At 62.6% G+C, this 18,249-nt stretch overlaps 2 protein-coding genes across 2 annotated transcripts; one reads left to right on the top strand and one right to left on the bottom strand.

Moving 5' to 3' along the window:
• Positions 1-8,321: 8,321 nt before the first annotated feature.
• Positions 8,322-13,961, top strand: FSTL3 (follistatin like 3). The gene is made up of 4 exons (XM_005531199.3): positions 8,322-8,502; positions 11,246-11,461; positions 12,476-12,703; positions 12,794-13,961. Exons 1-4 carry the CDS (start codon positions 8,361-8,363, stop codon positions 12,844-12,846), a joined length of 639 nt encoding a protein of 212 aa, XP_005531256.2. The 5' UTR covers positions 8,322-8,360; the 3' UTR covers positions 12,847-13,961.
• A 1,688-nt stretch (positions 13,962-15,649) lies between these two features.
• PRSS57 (serine protease 57) lies at positions 15,650-17,710 on the bottom strand. Its single transcript, XM_005531284.3, has 5 exons — positions 17,432-17,710; positions 17,173-17,326; positions 16,839-16,983; positions 16,149-16,409; positions 15,650-16,064 (listed from the first exon to the last, which is right to left on the bottom strand). The coding sequence occupies exons 1-5, from the start codon at positions 17,586-17,588 to the stop codon at positions 15,885-15,887; spliced, it is 897 nt and encodes a 298-aa protein (XP_005531341.2). The 5' UTR covers positions 17,589-17,710; the 3' UTR covers positions 15,650-15,884.
• Positions 17,711-18,249: the final 539 nt, after the last annotated feature.

The following is an 18,249-nucleotide window of genomic DNA, read 5'->3' as shown; positions in this document are numbered from 1 at the left end:
TCCACTGCCCTGTTTCACGGTCGGAGGACAAGTTGCCACTTGATCAAATGAGTGCCGGGTGCCTGTGGGATGGGGGGGGGAAGGATCCGGCTCCACTGACTTTGTCCCTCTGGAATTCCCTGACGCAGGAGCTGTGGAAGCTGAACTCGTTGGGATGCAAACGGCAGCGGATGTGGAGGCACATGGAGATAAGGGCAGCAGAGCGGCCGCAGCCGCTGCGAGCAAGCAGCAGTGGGAAGGGTCTCCCAAAAGCCCCTCACTCATCTGTTTGCCTCCATGTCAGGACTGCAGCCTCAGCCCATGACCTGCAGCCAAAGTCTCCTGCCCATCCCTCATTGCTGCTGCTGACCATGGAGAGGGAATCACCCTTCTCTGGGCCCTGAGGCTCCCAGACCTCCCCATGCCCTGAGTTTGGCCTCAGCCACGATTCCTCCCCGCAGAAGGCATGAGCATCCCATGGAGACCCCGTCTGAGATGCCGCTCAGACACCCCAAGACTGGGGATTCTGTGTTTGGCTGTCCCCTTTCCTTCTGCTGCCTCCGAGGAAGCTGCGTCTGGTCAGGAGCAAATTTGAGTCACCCAGGGAAGGATTTTCCCACGGTGCTGCAGAAAGGCAAACTGCACCCTCACCCAAGAGGGCTGACGAGAAGGTGACACCTCCCCAGGTAGTATCGAGTCATCGTTAGACAGAGCCCGCTCCCAAATCGGCCACCCTGCTTGGGAAGGGCAGCAGAAAATATCCCAGGGCTCCCATTGTCTGAGGGGATGGGACAGGGTGGGGGGCTCCCCCAGCAGACCAGAGTCACCATCCCACCTGGGCTGAGCAGTGGAGGGGACACGTGCCCCAGACAGGGGGTCAAGGGATTCCTCCTGGCCTCTGGATTCTGTGTTCCTAAAGAAAGAGGTGACTGGAGCTGAAGCCCCCACATTGCCCAGGTGTGGGAGGGACAGGGGCAGCTCCAGGCATGGGCTCTGCCTTGAGCCCTGGGAAGCACAAGCACCTCCTGGAGCCAGAGCAGCTTCCAGAGCAATTCCTGCCAAGTGAGAATAACTGGTGCAGCTGGTCTCCCTGCTCCCCTCCACCCCACATCATATATAATTGCCTATTTTAATTAATAAATTGGAGGCCACTCAAAGGAAAGCGGCGAGATTCCTTACAGACACTGCAGGGATTGTCTACCCGCCCCGAGCCAGTCGTGTCACGGCGGATTTGAATCGGTCTCCTTTGAATTTGCTCAGACAGATTGGGAGATTTACATCCCCCACCTCATCTCCTGGAGCCTCACACCTCCAGGCTGTGGGTCCGGATCCCATCTGGCAGTGATCCGGCAGCTCACGGTGACCTGGGAGCAGTGGCGCAGGCTGAGCCCCGTCCTCACCACCACCAGGCTGTGAGGGCTGAGGGATGCTGGTGGCAGGGGGACCCCAGCCCTACGTGGCTCTGATCCCTGACAGAAGGGCTGGTGGCATCTTGGTGGTCCTTTCCTTCCCCTGGGAGCAGCCAGAGCAGAGGGGCTCAGGGGAAGTTCATGGTCCCAGGGGGCTGCTTTTGGGCTCCACCAAAAATTTTCCTTTCTTTTTTTTTTTTCTTTTTGGATTCTTTCCTTTTTTTATGCTTGGTTTAAACCATTGTTCTTCAAGGGAAATTTTAATATGAAAAACATGCTTTTCTAACAACTGCCAGCCTGGGCCAAGTAATGAAGCTCTTTGACTGACAGGGGCTGTGTGGCAGATGTGGGCTCCAGGGAGGATGTGACCTGTGGTGGCTCTGCTCTTCAGTGACCCATGGGATGGGGATTCTCCAGGGCCACCAGGCTGGCGAGGCCAGGATGCTGGGATTGTAGTGCCAATGGCATCCATGCCCTCCCTGTGGCTGGTATGGGAGCAGGGCAGCCACCAGCCCGTCCGTCCCACCCCAATAAGCAGCACCTTGCTCTGGGAGCGAAGATCAGCGGAGCAGCCGCTGCCCTTCCCCGTGCAGCTCTGCTTCCTTCCGCAGCGCCTCTCCCCAGTCTCACCAAGGAGCCAGGAGACTTTAATGACCCGGGAGGTTTTCCCAACTCCCTGCTCTGCTGGACCCAGTTCAGCCCCACATGGTTGCCCGACGTTCCACGGCGCTGCCAGCTCTCCCCTCAAGGCTCGCTTTGCTCCTGCCCTTCACCGCGGCGGAGGCAGAGTTTGTGCTGGGAGCCCGCATGGCCGCCGGCGCTGACTCACAGCTTGTTTACACTCACACACACACACACACACAGAGCCTGTGTCACGCGTGGCTGAGCCCCGCCAGGCCAACCCCACCAGGCTCAGCCGTGTGGGCAACGGGATTGTTCCGTAAGGAGCTCGCTAAGGCAGCTGGAAATCGGCGCACGTGGACAGGAGAGGTGGAACTGGAGCAATGAGACACGTGGTGGCTTCTCTGGGATGGGATGGGATGGGATAGGATGACTCTGGCTCTGGCTGCTGCTTTCCCATGTCCCAGCCTTCCCAGTCCCGGCTCCATGTTGCTTGCACCTCCTGGCTCCAAGCACTGGCATTTCCCCAGCATGGACAGAGCCCAGAGCATCTCCCATCAGTTCAAGGCAGAGCTGGCGGCACTGAGACCAAAGATTCAAGAAGAAGAGACGTTGGGCATGTGTGGCTCTTGCTGGGGGCACCCAAAACACTGGAGAGGAGGAGGACATTTCTGAGAAGGGGAGACGGAGTGAATCCTGCTCAGGGTGATGCTTCCTGGGTTGCTGGGGCCTGCAGGGTGCTGGGGATGCTGGTGCCAGCAGCAAGGAGGGGGTCTGGGTCTGGGCATCAGCAAGAGGGATCCGAATTTGATCAAGAATCAAACAGAATGGGTGATCAGATTTGGAGGGGCAGGTCTTGGGAATGTATGTCAGCCTCCCAGCCCTCCCTGCATGCTGGCGCTCCCGCCCTGCCTTCCTTCATCCACAGAAGTGGAAGTGTCCCAGGAACATGAAACGATTACTTGGCGAGGAGAATCCAGCTCAGCACTTCTTGGCATTTGTTCACGGCTTTTCATCTTCAAAGCTCCTTGCAAACATTAGCAAACTAATCCCTGCAACCTTCCTGGGAGATAGCGCAGGATCAAGCAGAGGAGCATTATCTCGCCTCAGCAGATGGGGAAACTGAGGCACGGAGCGGTGACGCTGCCGCCCCGGGGCGCGGGGCGAAGCTCCGTGTCAGCGCTGGGGGTGGAGTGCGCCCATCGAGGTGCCGTCCTGACACTCTCTCCCCAAACAAGCACTGAGTCAATTCACTGGGCCGGAGCCGGGAGGATACGGGAGAAAATCCCGCCCCAGGGTGAAGGCTGCCGGCAGCGGCCGCGGGGCCGTGCCCTCGGCTCACGCCTTGCTCTGGCCACTCGCCACGTGCTCCAAGGGATGTGACCGAGGCTCCATCCCGTCCCCCTTCTCTGAGCTCTAGCGCTGGCCCTGCTGTGCTGAGCCTGTCCCCGAGGGTTCCTGGAATCCCACGGGCTCACGGATAAACCTGAGCTGGGGCTGTGGAGCCCCCACCAGCAGCCCCTCTCCCCACTGCGGTGTTTGGCAGCATCTCTGCTCGCATGAGAGAAACTGGGGCATCCCACTGCGGTGAGGAGAGGAATGGGGCCAGGATCACCTCGTTCCGACAGGGAAATGCCAACATCCAGGGCCCCGGCCAACACCTGCCCACAGATCCACGCCGGCGGTATGAAACCTCTGCCCTGACCCTGGGCTCTTCTTCTCAATAGAACGTCTTGTTGCAAATTGCAGCTCTAATTGGTTTAGCAGAGTTTAATTAGCCTGAACTGATGAGAGAGGCGAGATTCCCTCCTTAAAGGAGCCCAGCAGCAGCATGCAGAAGCTGGGGTTTGGAGGGAGGACGGTTGGGTCTGAACCTTGTCCCGAAATCCTGCTGCAGCCTTGACCCAGCGTGGCACCAGTGCCCAGAGGAAAGGTCAGATGTGAAGCCACCATTCACTGTGCTCCAAAGGGCTCCTTTGTCCCCGCTCCAGCGCCTCCCACCACTCCCAGCCCTGGCCCAGGGGTTCCTCTGTCTCCCTTTGGGTGCCGCAGGGCAGCTTTCCCGCAGGCCAGCTCCTCGCCCCACTCACTCCGTGGGTGCTGCTGGGGCTCAGTCACACCCTGGGGTGTCCGTGGGGTTCAGGGAGGCAGCATCACCCTGTGCGTGGGACTGGCCAGTGGAATTTTGCTCCAAGCTTTGCTCGAGAACCAGCCTTGGGCCTCGCCTGCGGTATCACCACAGGCAAGTTGCTTTAGCCACAGCCAGGACAGGGGCAAGCAGAGCCCTCAGCATGGTTTTCCTGTGGGCAGGGCAGCCTCATCAGGACTCTGAGCACCCTTTGGCTCAGGGACCTGGCCACCAGGCTCCTTCTGCCTGGCCATCAGGAGCCTGGCTGCTCCCTTACAGATGCAGCAGCGCCTGCTGCTCCGAGAGAGGTCTGACCCCTTCCCTGCCAGAGACAGCGGTTGTGCAACCCCACTCGCAGCCAAGGAAAATCCCTTCCTGGCCTCTGCGAGCTCCTCTCGCATCCTGGAGCATGTGAGTGAGTGTATCACCACCCACTCGCTCACGGACATCCCGCTTGGAAGTTTGGCTCCCCAGCCCTCTGCCCTTACATGGGCAACCGCTCCGAGGCGGCCGAGCGAGCCTGGGTCACACCAGCCAGGACAGGGCCGGGAGCAGTGCCAGGGCCAGCAGCACACTGGGAGCCTGGTGGTGAGGGGCTGCTGGCTCTGTCCTTCCCCCCAGGAGCCTCCACAGTCCGTGTCCCCACCTCACACTGTCTGGAGGTGCCAGGTGTTGCAGGGCTCCTGTACCTGTGGATGGCACCGATGCCACCTGGGGTACACCCGGCCCTCCCCATTTCCGACCCCTCCCTGGGGGTGCAAAGGGCTGTGAGTGGAGAAGGGAGGGAAGATTTCCCTTGTTGAGAGCCAGCCTGCTGGCTGGAGGGATGGAGGGAGGGATGGAGATGTGGCAGTGCCAGTGACATTGTTCTCTGTTGGTGCTGGCACATGGCATTGCACCCGCTCCCCCTGTTGTGGGACCCAGGCTGTTCCATGTCCCACTGGACCAAAGCTGTGTCCAGCCCCATCCCACGCCAAACCAAGCTACTCGTGCTGTGCTGGCACCACTCAGAGCCAGGAGGCTGCTGCTGGGCCGGAGGGGTGGTGCAGGGTCCCGTGGGCCTTGTGGCCGGGGCCCCTCTCTGAAAGAGCCCGGCTCAGCCCTGCCGAAAACATGACCTCAGCTGGGGCCAGTGCACGGGGTGAAATGTTCCTCAGCTGTGCAGCCAGGAGCTGGACAAGGCGCTTGGGGCTGGAGAGGGCCATGGGATGTGGCAGAGAGTCCTGTGTCACCGGCACTCTGCCTGGGGAGCGGGGTGATGGTCCCAGGTGCATCCTGACCCCCCTTCACACCGGTGGGTGATCTCCTTGTGGTGGCACCAAGCAAGGAGCAAGGCCAATCCTGACCTGCCTTGCCCTGAGTTCTCTGCTGCTCTCCCATGTCCTGTAGGAGCCCCACAAAGCCTGGGAGCCCCTGAAAGCCTGGCAGCGCTGGCCCAGCTGTAGCTCCCCAGCCCAGGGGAACTGTTCAGGAGCCAGAGGAAGCAGTCCTCGTGGTGACAGGGACATCTGTGGAGGACAGGGGCAGCACACGCCACAGGGGTATGGCCCCATAGCTCTTCGCCTTCCTCTCCTTGCCCGGCAAGGCTCAGGGTGGTGCCTCAGTTTCCCTCTGTGTGTTGGGGGTGATGTTGGGTACCAGCCGAGCTGTGGGAGTGTTTGGGGAGCAGAGATGAAAGGAGCCACAGAAGAGACAGCCCACACCGTGCCCCTGCTGCCAGCCGGGGCTGCTTTGGGAGGAGGCAGGTTCGGGTTCATGCGAGGATGGGTGGGGAAGGCACAGCCGTGCGGGCAGCACAGGGCCGGGCAGGGCAGCGCTCTGGGGTCCCCCACGCCTCGGGGTCTGCCCAGACACTGCTCTGCTCCGCCCCACCCCGACCACAGAAGGCACCCCCAAACCTTCCCCGACCCATCTCAGTGCCGGGACGCCGGTCCCCGCCCTCTCCGGGGGTCGCACGGACACGACCCCCCCCGCCCGCTCGCTCGGTGACGATCGGACCCTCATTGCCTCCCGCCTCCCCCCCGCGCTCATCCCCCTCGCTGCCCCCCGACTCCACCGCCGCTGCCCCCGCCCCGGCCCCCCCGCGCCGCCCCGCCCCGGGGTTCACGCCGCCCCGCCGCTTTATAGCTCCGCCGGCCTCGCCGCCGCCTCACAGCAACAGGTCACCGGAGCGCCCCGGCCCGTCCCGGCCCGTCCCCGCCCGGCCCGGCCATGCCGCTGCGGCTGCTGCTCCGCCTGCTGGCGCTCTGCAGCGCCCCCGCCGCGCACGGTAAGAGCCACGGGGGTCCCGGTCCCGGCGGGGGTCCCGGCGCAGTCCGTCCGCCCGCTCCGCCCCGGCCGCCGGTAACGCCGCTCCCGCCGGCAGGTGCTCGGGGCGGGGGCGGCCCGGCCCGGGGTCTCGGCGCCGTTATCGGCCGGCAGCCCCGAGCACCGCTGTCCCGTCCCGCCGGGCGGATGCCGGGCTCTCGGCGGCGCAAAGCCGCTTTACCGAGCGGAGCGGCGGGTGCCGGCCGCTCGGCGGTGTCGCTCGGGTGTCCCGGTCCCCTCCGTCCCTCCGTCGGGCGGGTCCCGTGGCTGCGACCGCCCGGGTCCCGCCCGGCTCCGCTGCCGTTTCCCGAATCGCGGCGGTGCCGCTTCCCGGCCCCGGCATCCCGCAGCCGGTGTGTCCCGGGGGCTCCCTGTCCCCGGGCTGAGAGCGGCAGAGTCGGCTCGGGGCTGCGTGTCCCCGGTGGGACGGGCCGGGAGCGGGGCCGGTCCATGACCAGGGTGTGGAATTCGGAGCTTGGACCCTCCCGGTTCCGCTGCCGGTGCTAGCGGCTTTCGCCGTGCTTGGGCTGCGTCGGGACACTGGGAGAGGCCGTCCCGAGACCCCGGAGCGGGGCTCTATCAGCCCTTCCCAGCGTCTCGGAGCCGTGCGGTGCCGCCTCTCCCGCAGCGGCGCGGGAGTTTCCACCTTCCCCTCGCACGATGCTGAACGTTCCGTGGGGAGTGGGGGCCGCGCGGTGTTGTAACGGGAAATTAAAACTTGGAGGAGCAATTGGACAAATCCGTGGAGAATAAACCCCGATGGCAGCGGCTGGTGCTGCCCGAGGTGTCCGGGCACCGGTTCCCGCAGCCCCAGGGTTTGCTCCATCCACGGCTGCCCCGCGGATGCAGCCGGGCTGGGAGCCCCAAGTGCTTGTGACCGAACCAGAATCGTGTGCGTGGGGAAAGAGGGGGGTACAGGGGGTCTGGGGCTGGGGCGGGCTCCGCTTTGGAGCAGGGTGAATCCTGCTTAGGAGAGGAGCGACTCCCGCCTGGCAGCGCAAGACCCGTCCCTGCCCCCATCCCTCCCTTCCATCTTTCGCCGTTTAGCAAACCTCAAGCACAGCTAATGAGAGCACGAACCCAAATAAGCGTCACAAGAGGCTGGTTTGCAGAGGCGGAAATTGCAAAGAAATCACTCACAAAAAAAAAAAAAAAAAAAAAAAATTCATCTAACTGATTTGCTGGTGGGTCATGGAACAAACAGGCTTTTGAGTCAGAGGGATCCGGTGCCACGGGTCTGGCCCAGACCCAAGGGCTGGGGCAAGTGCCCTGTGCTCCAGCCGCTGGCTCAGATGCTCCTTGCAGAGGCTGTGGGTGTCAGGCTCTCACGTCAGGGAACAGTTCCATCCCTCTGTGGGGCCACTGAAACATGCCAGGAGATCCAGCCCTCACAGCAGCCCCCCACTGGCCCCACTCTGTCTGCTGCCCTGGGCTGGGACCCCCTCTCTGTGGGGCCTGGCAGGAATTGGGTAGAGATGCAAGGAGGGAGGGTAGGACAAGGGAGAGGCAAGCTACAAGCCCAGATCCTGGCTGGCACCCTGGGCATCTCCCAGAGCATCACGGGGAGTACTGGGATAACTGGTCCATCCCTGTGGTCCAAGTGCCGGATTTGGAGCCTGTTGGCAGCAGCACTGGGGTGGCTGTAGGGACACTGAGTTGCCATGCCAGGGACCCTTGGGGATGCCTGCTCTGGGACAGCTCTTGTGCCACAGGAGCCAGCACAGAGCATCTCTAGGTTCCCCAACTTGTCCCAGGTACTGGAGTGGTCCCTGTGTCTCTGCCCCGAGGTGGTCCAGCCACAGCCAGGATCTTGCTGCCCTTCACAGCGGTCCTGGCACAGCAGGGATCCCTCACCCTCTGCCCTCTCCACAGGTGGAATCTGCTGGCTGCAACAGGGGAAGGAGGCCAAGTGCACCATGATCCTGAAGACAGGCGTGACGTGGGAGGAATGCTGTGCCAACGGCAACGTGGATGTGGCCTGGTCTAACTACACCTACCCAGGCAACAAGATCAGCCTGCTGGGCTTCCTGGGGCTGGTGACCTGCCACCCCTGCAAAGGTGAGGATGTTGGGGGGTGAGAGGCTGCTGTGGGGCTGAGCTCTGCCCATGGGGAATGTGTGGAGCCCTGGGGGCAATACTCAGAGTCTGTAGCTCCGGGTGATGCGGCAGCACAGAGCTGGGCTGCCCTTCACCAGACAGGGCTCTCCTTGGTGGTCTGGGACAGCACAGGGACCCCAGGGACTGCTGACCCCCTGCTCCTGCTGCTGCAGCTCCTGGATGGATGCTGCTGTGGATCAGGGCTGGCGGGACAGCCTGTGTCCCCCGGCTGCTCTCGTTTTGAGTGTATTTTAGTTGCTGTCCCAGTGGAGAGGGATGCATGACCCAGGTCTTGGCTGGGCAGCCAAGTGCAGGGAGAGGATCTGGGGCTGGCTGTTCCCAAGTTAACCCCTCTGCGCTGGGGCCTCCCTCCCCTGCCCTCACCACGGCTGCTCAGAAGGAAACTTCGTCAGGTTTTTCTAAGGAAAAAAGATCTATTTCTTCCCCTCTGTTGCCCCTCGCTCCTCCCAGCGCGTGTGTGAAATGGCTTTATGTAACGGGCAGTTCCAGAAGTGGAAACTCTCCAGCTGTGAGTTCCAGCCCCGCCAGATGTTTTGGCGTGTGCCGGAGCTGCGAATCCTCCGGCACTTGCGTGGCTGTGTGAGAACACACTCAAGGACCTGCCGCCCGCAGGAGGCAGGAGCAGGGCTTTGGAAGGTCATGTTGTTATTTGCTTAAAGGGGAAAAGGTTTTTAACAAAACCACTTCCCCCAGAGCCCTGCACCCCTCAGCACTGCCACAATGGCAGCTCCTCAGGGCTGTCCTGCTGTAGCTTGGGGCCACACACTGCACCAACCAAAAGCTGAGTGAGATCCTGGCCTTGGCCCCATCCCTGCTTGGAAGGAGCTGGGAGCACTGGGACCCTCTCCAGGGGCTCCCCTGTGCTGGAGGCAAAGTGCAGTGGGGACGGGCAGCCCTCAACCAGGAGTCTGCACTCACCTCACTTGTCTCTGTCGGGAGGCTGGGGGACACAGTGGGGGCTGCAGTGGCCACAGACCGTGGTGGGGGCTGTGGTTCCTGGGGTTTATTTGTGTCTGGCAGCAGGATCTTTGAGGAAACCGCTGGAGAGCCTGGCTAGCACATGCACCACAGCCCCGCACCCTCAGCCAGCCCCTGCCTGTCCCATCCAGATGGAGCTGGTGCTGCTCCTCACCAGGCTCCAGAGGCCTTGGAAGAGGGTGGATAAGAGGAGCTGTGCTCCCACTCCCCGGGCTTGAGAGGCTGGGAGAGGTTACTCAAGGATAAAGTGGGCTGCAGCCCAGGGATGGTGCTGGCCGGACCCTGGGGGCTCTGCAAATGGGTCTCTGGGGGAAGGTGAAATTCCTGGCTCCAGCTGCTGGAGACACAGTGTCCCCCCCAAGGACCCAGTGCAGCGGGAAGCCAGGCTGCAGGGTTCTCCAACTGCTCCAACTATCCCTTGCTGAGATAGCCTGGATCATAGACTCTGCTCTGCTGGCAGCATCTCAGAGTGGAGGGTGATGAGGGTCTTGTTTGCTCTGGCAGCCCTGGGACATGGAGCTGTCCCCTCTGTCCTGGGGTCCCCCAGTCTCAGCTTTTTCTTCCCTGTGACAGGCCCCAGCTATGGAAATCAGGGAGCAAAATGGGAAAGTGTTTCCCAGCAGGGAATTTCCCCCAGAGACAGCTGAGCCAAGAAGATAGGGAATTTCCCCTTCTTTTTTCTTCTCCTTCTTCTCCTTGTCCTCCTCTTTCTCTTTCTCCCCCTCCTCCTCCTCCATGTCTTCTGAGGTGGCCCATCTCCCACAGGGAAATCCCCCTCTGTGCCTCGCAGAGCTCCCAGCAGCACACACCCTGTCTGCCCGGATCCTTCCTGCTGGGGGTGAATCCCCATCTTGGGAAGCCTTTTGGTCCTGCCCTGGCTTCCTCTTCGTGGGTGCTGCTGGGTCCTGGCAGTGCCCGTGTCCTGGGAGCTGTGGGGGTGTTTTTGGGGTGAGGGATGTGTGTGCTTTAGGAGGCGAAGGGGAGTCCAGCTGCCCCAGCCAGAGCCCCCCAACCCTGCTGCTGACCCCTTTGCCTGTCCGTGCAGAGGCATCAGTGTCTGGGCCTCTGGACTTCAGGACGGGCCCCTGCTTGGAGCTGGTGGCCCCTCTCCATCCCCGCCGGCGTGGGCACGGTCCTGGGGCACTGGCAGGACCCCCTGAACCTGGCCCCCGCGCTGGCCGGGAGGTGACCCAGGGGGACAAAGCATCTGCCTGTCTGGGGACCGGCGCTGGCTGCTGCCTCCCGCTCTTGTGTTCCAGTCACGGAGTGAGACAGGGCCGGGCATTGTCTGCTGGGAGCGGCATTCCCGATCGCCCGGACAACTCGCGAAGCCCGGCTCCTTCTGGAGGAACTGGGGCCTTGTAGAGATAGATTTTTCCATTGCACAAGAAAAAGAAATGTCTCCTTCCAAAGAATAAATAGATGGGAAGGAGTGAGCTGGTGCTGAGCAGAGCCGGGGCTCCGGCTGGGGTGAGCACTGGAGGATTGCGCGGAGTCGCAGCCAACGACCTGCTCCTTGGAGCTGAGCAGATCCAGATGCTGCTGGGACAGCTCGGCGTCAGCATGCGTGCTGTGACCCGGGAGGCGTTTGGGACCTGTCCCTGTCCCACTCGGTGTCACACTGTGGGGCTAGGCAGGACAAACCCTGCCCTGGTGGGTGACAGCCGGTGCCGCATCCTCACGTGCCGCTGCCCTGTGTCCCCAGAGAGCTGCGAGGGGGTGGTGTGCGGCCCCGACAAGGTGTGCAAGATGAAGCACGGCCGTCCCCAGTGTGCCTGTGCCCCCGACTGCTCCAGCCTGCCCCGCAAGCTGCAGGTCTGTGGCTCCGATGGCTACACCTACAGGGACGAGTGTGACCTGCTGACGGCCAAGTGCAGAGACCACCCCGACCTCGAAGTGATGTACCAGGGCAAATGCAAAAGTAGGTGCAGTCCTGCCCCACTGCATCCCATCCCCATCCTGTCCCTGTCCTGACCCCGTTCCCTGTGGTACAAGGAGGGAAGGTCTGTCCCGGTACAGGGCCCTGCAGGACATGGGGCTCACTGCCCCTTGAGGGAACATTGCAGCTTGTTGGTGCAATGGGGTTTGGCCTTGCTGCAGGCTGAGCAGTAACAGTCCCTAAAATGTCATTTACAAACGTCAAGCCCCTTTTTTTCCTCTTTTGTAAAGAGTGCAGCGATCCTCCCAGCCCTGCCAAGAGCTGTCAGAAGGATTATGGTTATTTTTCCAGCCCTCCTTTCTGGAAGGCTTTGCCTGTCGAGCTCTGGGCTGCACAGGGAAACGTGGGGCAAGAAATGGGAGTTAGGAGCTGCAGATGCCAAATCTTCCAATCCATCAGGGAAAGAGAGGAGGGTGGAGGGACGATGGGGGTGCATGAGCCTCCACCCACCCCAGCAGAGCCCTGTGCAGGGCCTGATCCTGCTGCGCAGGCTCCCTCCACCCCCGTGCGCCCTCGTTCCAGCGCTGGGTCTGCTCCAGGGTGACCCTGCCCTTCCCTCTCGCCGGGGCCAGCACGGCAGCTGCCAGCCTGGCCGCAGTGGCTGCTGCTTCCCTGCCAAGGCACCTGCGTGCGGCCGCTGGCCCAGCCGGGTCCCAGTGCGCCGAGCGGGCTCAGCCCCGCGCTCCGCCGCTGCAGCTGGACCTCGGCTCCTCCCGCGTGGCAAAGCTCTGGCCAGGGCCGAGCCTTGAGGGACTCAAGGTCATGAGCTCCCTTGTGCTCAGGATGCCGGCCCCTGCCAGCTCCTGCCCTTGGGAACATCACTGATGGGGCAGATCAGGACCCTCCGGCCTCTGGCTCTGCTCTGTTCCCTGGTAGCAAAAGGAGGGAGGGGGCTGCGTTTCCCTGGGATGGTGCCCAAAGCCTGCCTGGGGTGAAGTAGCTGTGGGAAGGGGTTGGCCGTCCCTGGGGTCACTCCAACCCTGTGCTTCCCTACAGAGTCCTGCTCCAGCGTGGTGTGCCCTGGCACCCACACCTGCGTGGTGGACCAGACAGGCAGCGCCCACTGCGTGATGTGCCGGACGGCCCCTTGCCCTGAGCCCACCAGCCTGGACCACGCTCTCTGTGGCAACAACAACGTCACCTACCCCTCGGCGTGCCACCTGCGGCGAGCCACCTGCCACCGCGGCCGCTCCATCGGCGTGCGCCACTACGGGAGCTGCTCAGGTGAGCGGGGCAGGGCAGGGGGCAGCGGGCACAGACCCCCAGCGCCTGCTCACCCCTCACACCCCCCTCACCACTTCTCTCTGCTTCCAGCTGCGGCCAAATTCTCCTCAGAGACGGACAGCGTGGAGGAGAACTATGTGTGAATCGTCCCTCGGCCGAGCCGGAGCTGGGAGACAGGGGCATTATGTGTATATTGTACAAACCATATACTTGATATTTATTAAGATAAAAAGATTCTTATTTATCCCTGTGTATGTTAAGCAGTCGCAGGGGGCTCGATTCCCATCCTGCCGGCCAGGGAGCAGGGAAGGGGGCTCATGGCTGGAGCAAGGCTGAGATGCCCTGGGATACTCCGGTGCCCGCCTGGTGCCAGGCAGAGTGGCCCTTCCCTGCTGCCGGTGTGGTGTGGAGGGGTGTCCGTGGCCCCCCCCACGTGTCCTTGGCTGGCAGCCCTGGGCCTATTTATTTTTGGATTAATTCTCGGTACTCTGCTGACGTTTCTGGCCAGGACCTCAAGGTCTAGAGGGAATCTGCGCTTTTGCCTTCCCCGAGGGGCTCGGCCCCAGCTGCCAGTGGCAGGAAAGGCAGTGCATGCTGCATCCAATTGGAGAGAGATAGATATATATTTTTATATACATATATATAAAAAAATATATGTACGTTATTGTCTCCTAAAGTTTCAGCATGTGTGTGTTCAAATGGATTTCAGTTTAGGTTCTCCTAGGCCCATTCAGACCAGGCTCCTACTATCTTTGGAGGCGACGCCGGTGCCCGGAGGGCTGGTGCAGTGGCAGCCCTGGCTGGGGAGCACAACCATCCCCCTACCCAGAGCCCATCGCCCGGGGCAGCTGCCCCCAGCCCTCCTAATGCCTGCCTGCCACAACAGCTTTGGGCACAGCCCAGGCTCTGGGGGGAGCTGGCCCTGTCCCCCCCACCCCAGAACCCCTCACCGCAGCTGCGTAGCCCTGCACCCCCTGCTCTGCCCACACCTGTATTTATTTTTACTCCTTCTCTCATTTCTTCCGTTGTCACCTGTGTAAATACCAGCTCAGCTCTGACACCAAAAAGCTCTTGACTTTATATAAATATCATATATATATATTATATATAAAAAATACCTTATTTTCTATTTTTGTATGATTGGGTTCTGACCCCCGAGGTAGACGCTTTGGGAACATCCACATTCCCTATTCCATATTGTTGGGGCATTTTACGGCTGTGTTATGATTTGGATTACAATTAAAAACCAGAATAAACAGTGGTGCATATCCGGTTTTGTTGGCGGGTTCTGGGGTTGCAGGAAACGTTCTCCTTGGGGCTGTACATGCACACCAGGGCTTTGGGATGTGGGGAGCCCCCCGCAGCCATGAGGAGCTGCATCCCATCTGCTCCAGCTCCGTGCTGGGGTTTTGCAGCCCAGCTGAGGCTGCTCTGTGCGGTGGGAGGGAAGGGGAGAGCGGGGAAGAGCAACCCGCGACTCAGATAAATCTGTTCCCAATCTCGGGCCGTGCCATGAGAGTTTGGTATTTCACAAAACAATTCCTGCCGGTAATTGGGTCCCGATGTGGGATGTTTCCCGGGCAGCAGCCTGCGGCTTGGCGCACTGAGCTCCACGGGAACTGCTGCCGGATCCCCCTCGGCCGCATCCCCTGTGCCGGGGGGCAGGCATGGCACAGCCCCTGACCCCCGGCCAATCCTCTCAGAGCCGTGACCGGCCCGGGTGCGCATCACAGAGAACCACGGAACCATTTGGGCTGGAAAAGACATCTCAGATAACCCAGGGTGGGCATGGGGGGCTCTCCTACAGCCCCTATCTGCTCGTCCAGCTCAGCAGCATCCCCCTGCTTGTGGGGATGGGTGTCCAGGAGTTCTCAAAACTCTGCCCATGCCTCTGTAGGTGCCACCACAAGCGTGTGTGGCCTGGGTTCCTGCACGGCCGCCCGCAGCGCTTCCTGCCCAGGGCAGCTCCCGCTCCTGCCCCGCCGCAGGCTTCGGCCCCGGGGCGGCTGCCGGGTGGCTCCGTGCCGGGCCCGCGGGAACGGGCTGCGGCGGCAACGGCAGCTCCTGTGATGAGCGGGAGATTTCAGCTCCCAAAACACGGCTGTGAGTCAGGCGCCGCCTTCCCACCGGTTTTTGGGTGGTCTGGGACAAGCCGGGACAGGCGCCGGCTCTCCAGGCTCCCTGCCAGCGCGGATGCCCTGGGGCTGCCAGTCCCGTCCCGGCATTCCAGGGGGTCTCTGCCCCACGCTGTCACTGCCAGCACCCCACTGGGATTTGAGGCTTCTTTGCCTTCACAGCCTGGCAGTGGTCTGTCCTCTGCCGGATGTCCCCAAGGCCACCGATGCCCGCGGCTTGCATCTCCTGACCCCGTGCGAGGCCCTGCAGCAGCCGCGGCGTGCCAGCAATTTGCGAGATAAAACAAACAGCCAGGAGCAGGGAATGTCTGTGTCTGTCCCCGGAGACACCGGGCAGAGCCACACGTGTCTCAGCCGAGACCCAGCAGCAGCTCGGCACACGTCTGCCGGCCACTGCGGGCACCCGGCTCCCCGCGGGGTGAGCGCCCGTCTGCGCGCCGGGGAGGCGGCTGAGGCTCCCGACGGGATCCCTGTGGGCTCCGCCAGCGCAGCTGGGAGCCTGCCTGCCCTCGGGGGGTGTCTGTGGTTCCCCTCTTTGGGGGGTCACGTCGCGCGGTGGGGAGGGCGCGGTGTGGGACGGGATGGAACAGGATGAGGCGGGATGGGATGAGACGGGGTGGGACGGGATGGGGAGCCACACCCCGGCGGGAAGGCAGCTGGGGATGCTGGCAGCACCTGGATGGAGATTCTGGCTTCTCTGGGATGAGGCTTGCACTCCCCTCCCTCCTGCACCTCAGGACAAGTCAGGGGGACCAAAACACAGAGCGGGAGCGGTGGGATGGGGATTGACGGTTTATTGAGGAAGGTAAATGTTGCCGCTGCAAGAGGATGTACCAGGGGCTTCTGGTGTAGCCTTGGGGGTACATAACACCCCTTGCCAATGGGCAAAGAGGGGCTCCTGCCCTGACCTGGGTCGAGGAGCCCTGAGCATCAGCTCCCAGCCCCTCCAGAGCTGGAGGATGTGGAATTTCTGGTCCACTTCTCTCCCGTGAGACATCTCGGCCCCTCTTCCCACAGCCCGCCTGCCCCCAGGACTCCCAGCCACACTAGGACTTCAGCCACCCCTTCTGATGGCGGAACCCTTGCACAACGTGATGAACCCAGTCAATGTAGTTGGAGATCTTGGTGTAGATATCAGGGAACCGGCGGTCCCCACATCTCTCCCCAGAGAAGGAGACGATGCCATAAACCTTGTCCTTGAAGACCAAGGGTCCCCCGGAGTCACCCTGCAAAATGAGGGGGTGGGAGGGAGACCTGAGGGTCTCCCAGTGGGGGGACAGTGTGGGGCACGGGGTGAGGGGGTCACTCACGGCACAGACACCCTGCAGGGTGGCATTGCGGCTGGCCCCGCACAGCATGTTGGCTGAGACCTTGCCCCTCCACAGCGTCCGGCAGAGGCTCCGCTTGACGATGGTGGTGTTGGTCTCCATCAGCTCGGTGGGCTCATCTCCAAAGTTGGATGTGTCCCCCCAGCCCGCCACGTAGCAGACAGTGCCGGGCTTCAGGTCAATGTGTGGTGGGGGCAGGCGGATCCGCTTCACGTACTTGTTCAGCGTGGCCGACCTGTTGAGCTGGGTGGGCAGCGAGGGCTCGGGTGGCTTCGCTGCTGGGGCAGAGCCCCCCAGCTGCTCCTGCCTGGTTCTTCCTCACACGCCAGCTCATCGCTCCTGCTGACCCCCCCACCCCTGCGTCTCCTTCTTCAGAGGCTGGGCCCCTCCCTGACAGCCCCTCTGCACTGGTCCCAGTCTGCTGTAGAGACTGGCTGTCCGGGAGCCGCTGATCCGGACAGGGTCGGTGTGTCCTCAGTGTCTCCATCACACCCCATGGCGCGATCCTGCTTCTCCGGAGAAGCACTGACATCTAGTGTCGGCTCGGCCCCTCGTGGGGCACCCTACCTCCTCCCGCTGCTCTGGGGCCATGGGGCACCCCATCTCCCTCTCACACCCCAGGGCTGTGGGTTACCCCACTGCTCGGCCGCTGGGTGCCCGGTGCAGACTCACCTGGAGCAGGCGGATGTCGTTGTCCACGGCACGGGGGTTGTAGAGTGGATGGGCGATGGACTCGGCCACGCTGAAGATCTGCTGGGACTCCTCGGGCTCCTGCAGCCGGTGGGCTCCCAGCACCACACGCACTGAGGGGCTGCGCCTGTGGCCAGGGCGGGGCTGAGAGGGCGCTGCTGTGGCCGGTGGCCATAGGGGAGCGGGGGATGGCCAGGGGGACTCAAGGGGGGCACAGGAGAGAGGGGGCAGCTTAACCCCTTGGGATGGGGTCATTGCTTAGAAGGGTCCACACCGTGTCCAGGGGGCACGTGTCCCACGTGGGGACAAGGCTCACCTGGGAATGAGGCAGTGGGCAGCTGTCATCACCCACTTGGGCCACACCAGGAAGCCCCCGCAGACATGCTGCCCGTCCGTCTGGATGGAGGCGATGAAGGGCCGGGAATGGGGTGCTGCCGCCTTTCCCCCGATGATCCGGCTCCCCTGGGCGCCTGGTGGGTGCAGGTGATCGTTGGTGCCCCGTGTGCCACAGGGGAGTCCAGGGTTCCTATCTCCCACCCTGGGGATCTGCCCTGGCACCCCAGTTCTCTCATTACCTGCCGGGGCCAGAGCTGGGAGCAGGATGGAGCCTCCCAGGCTGAGGATGAAGAGCCCAGCTGTGACCATGGTGGCACAGAGCGGGCCACTGCCACCACCGCTGGGGCTGCTCGAGGTCAGGGCGCTTAAATCCCGCCAGGGTCTGAGCCTCGGCATGGGGGCGGGTATTTCCCTCCTGCTTCCTCCTCTCCCGTGCTTTGTGCAATTCAGGGGTCCGGGGCCCTGGCAGGTCCGTGCAGCTTCCCCCGGAGTGGGAGATGGGGAGCAGAGCAGCTTCTCAGCCCTGACTCCTCTTGTGCCTTGAGCTAACTGGGATGAAACCCCGCTCCGCAGGGAGGTGGCAGCAGCGGGGCCCCAGGACACCTCTCACACTCCACAGTGTCGCCGGGGCTGCTGTGGGTGACACAGGGACTGTGCTGTGCTCCATCCAACGCCTCTTTCAGCCCCTCCAGAGCCCCAGTGGTCTGGGATGATGCTGTGGGCAGAGGGGCAGCCTCCTCCCTCTGTTCTGCACCGATCTGGAATGCAAAAGGGGGTGCAGGGGGTGGGGAGCATGAGGGTGGGGGCATCTGTTGACGCTCACTGCAGAGCCAGGCTTGCTTTGGGGCCAAGCGCAGAGCTCCTGCCCGGCAGCGGGCAGATTTCCCAACGGAGGGTGGCTTGGGGCTTCCTGTGGCAGTTTGCCCACTGTGGCCGTTGGGTTGGGAAATGGGGCAGCGGAAAGGGGGAGCAAAGCGTCGGTGCTTCCTGGAGTGGGGCAGGACGGGGCGGCTGCATTCACAGGAGGGGGTTACACACTGACAGGGGCTGTGAACGC

This window comes from Pseudopodoces humilis, chromosome 28 (genome assembly GCF_049639895.1).
Source record: "Pseudopodoces humilis isolate 2021_Gansu_Grassland_sample_001 chromosome 28, ASM4963989v1, whole genome shotgun sequence".
Classification (NCBI taxonomy): Eukaryota; Metazoa; Chordata; class Aves; order Passeriformes; family Paridae; genus Pseudopodoces; species Pseudopodoces humilis.
The sequence above is the reverse complement of the archived record's forward strand: the minus strand, read 5'-3'. Positions and strand labels throughout refer to the sequence as shown.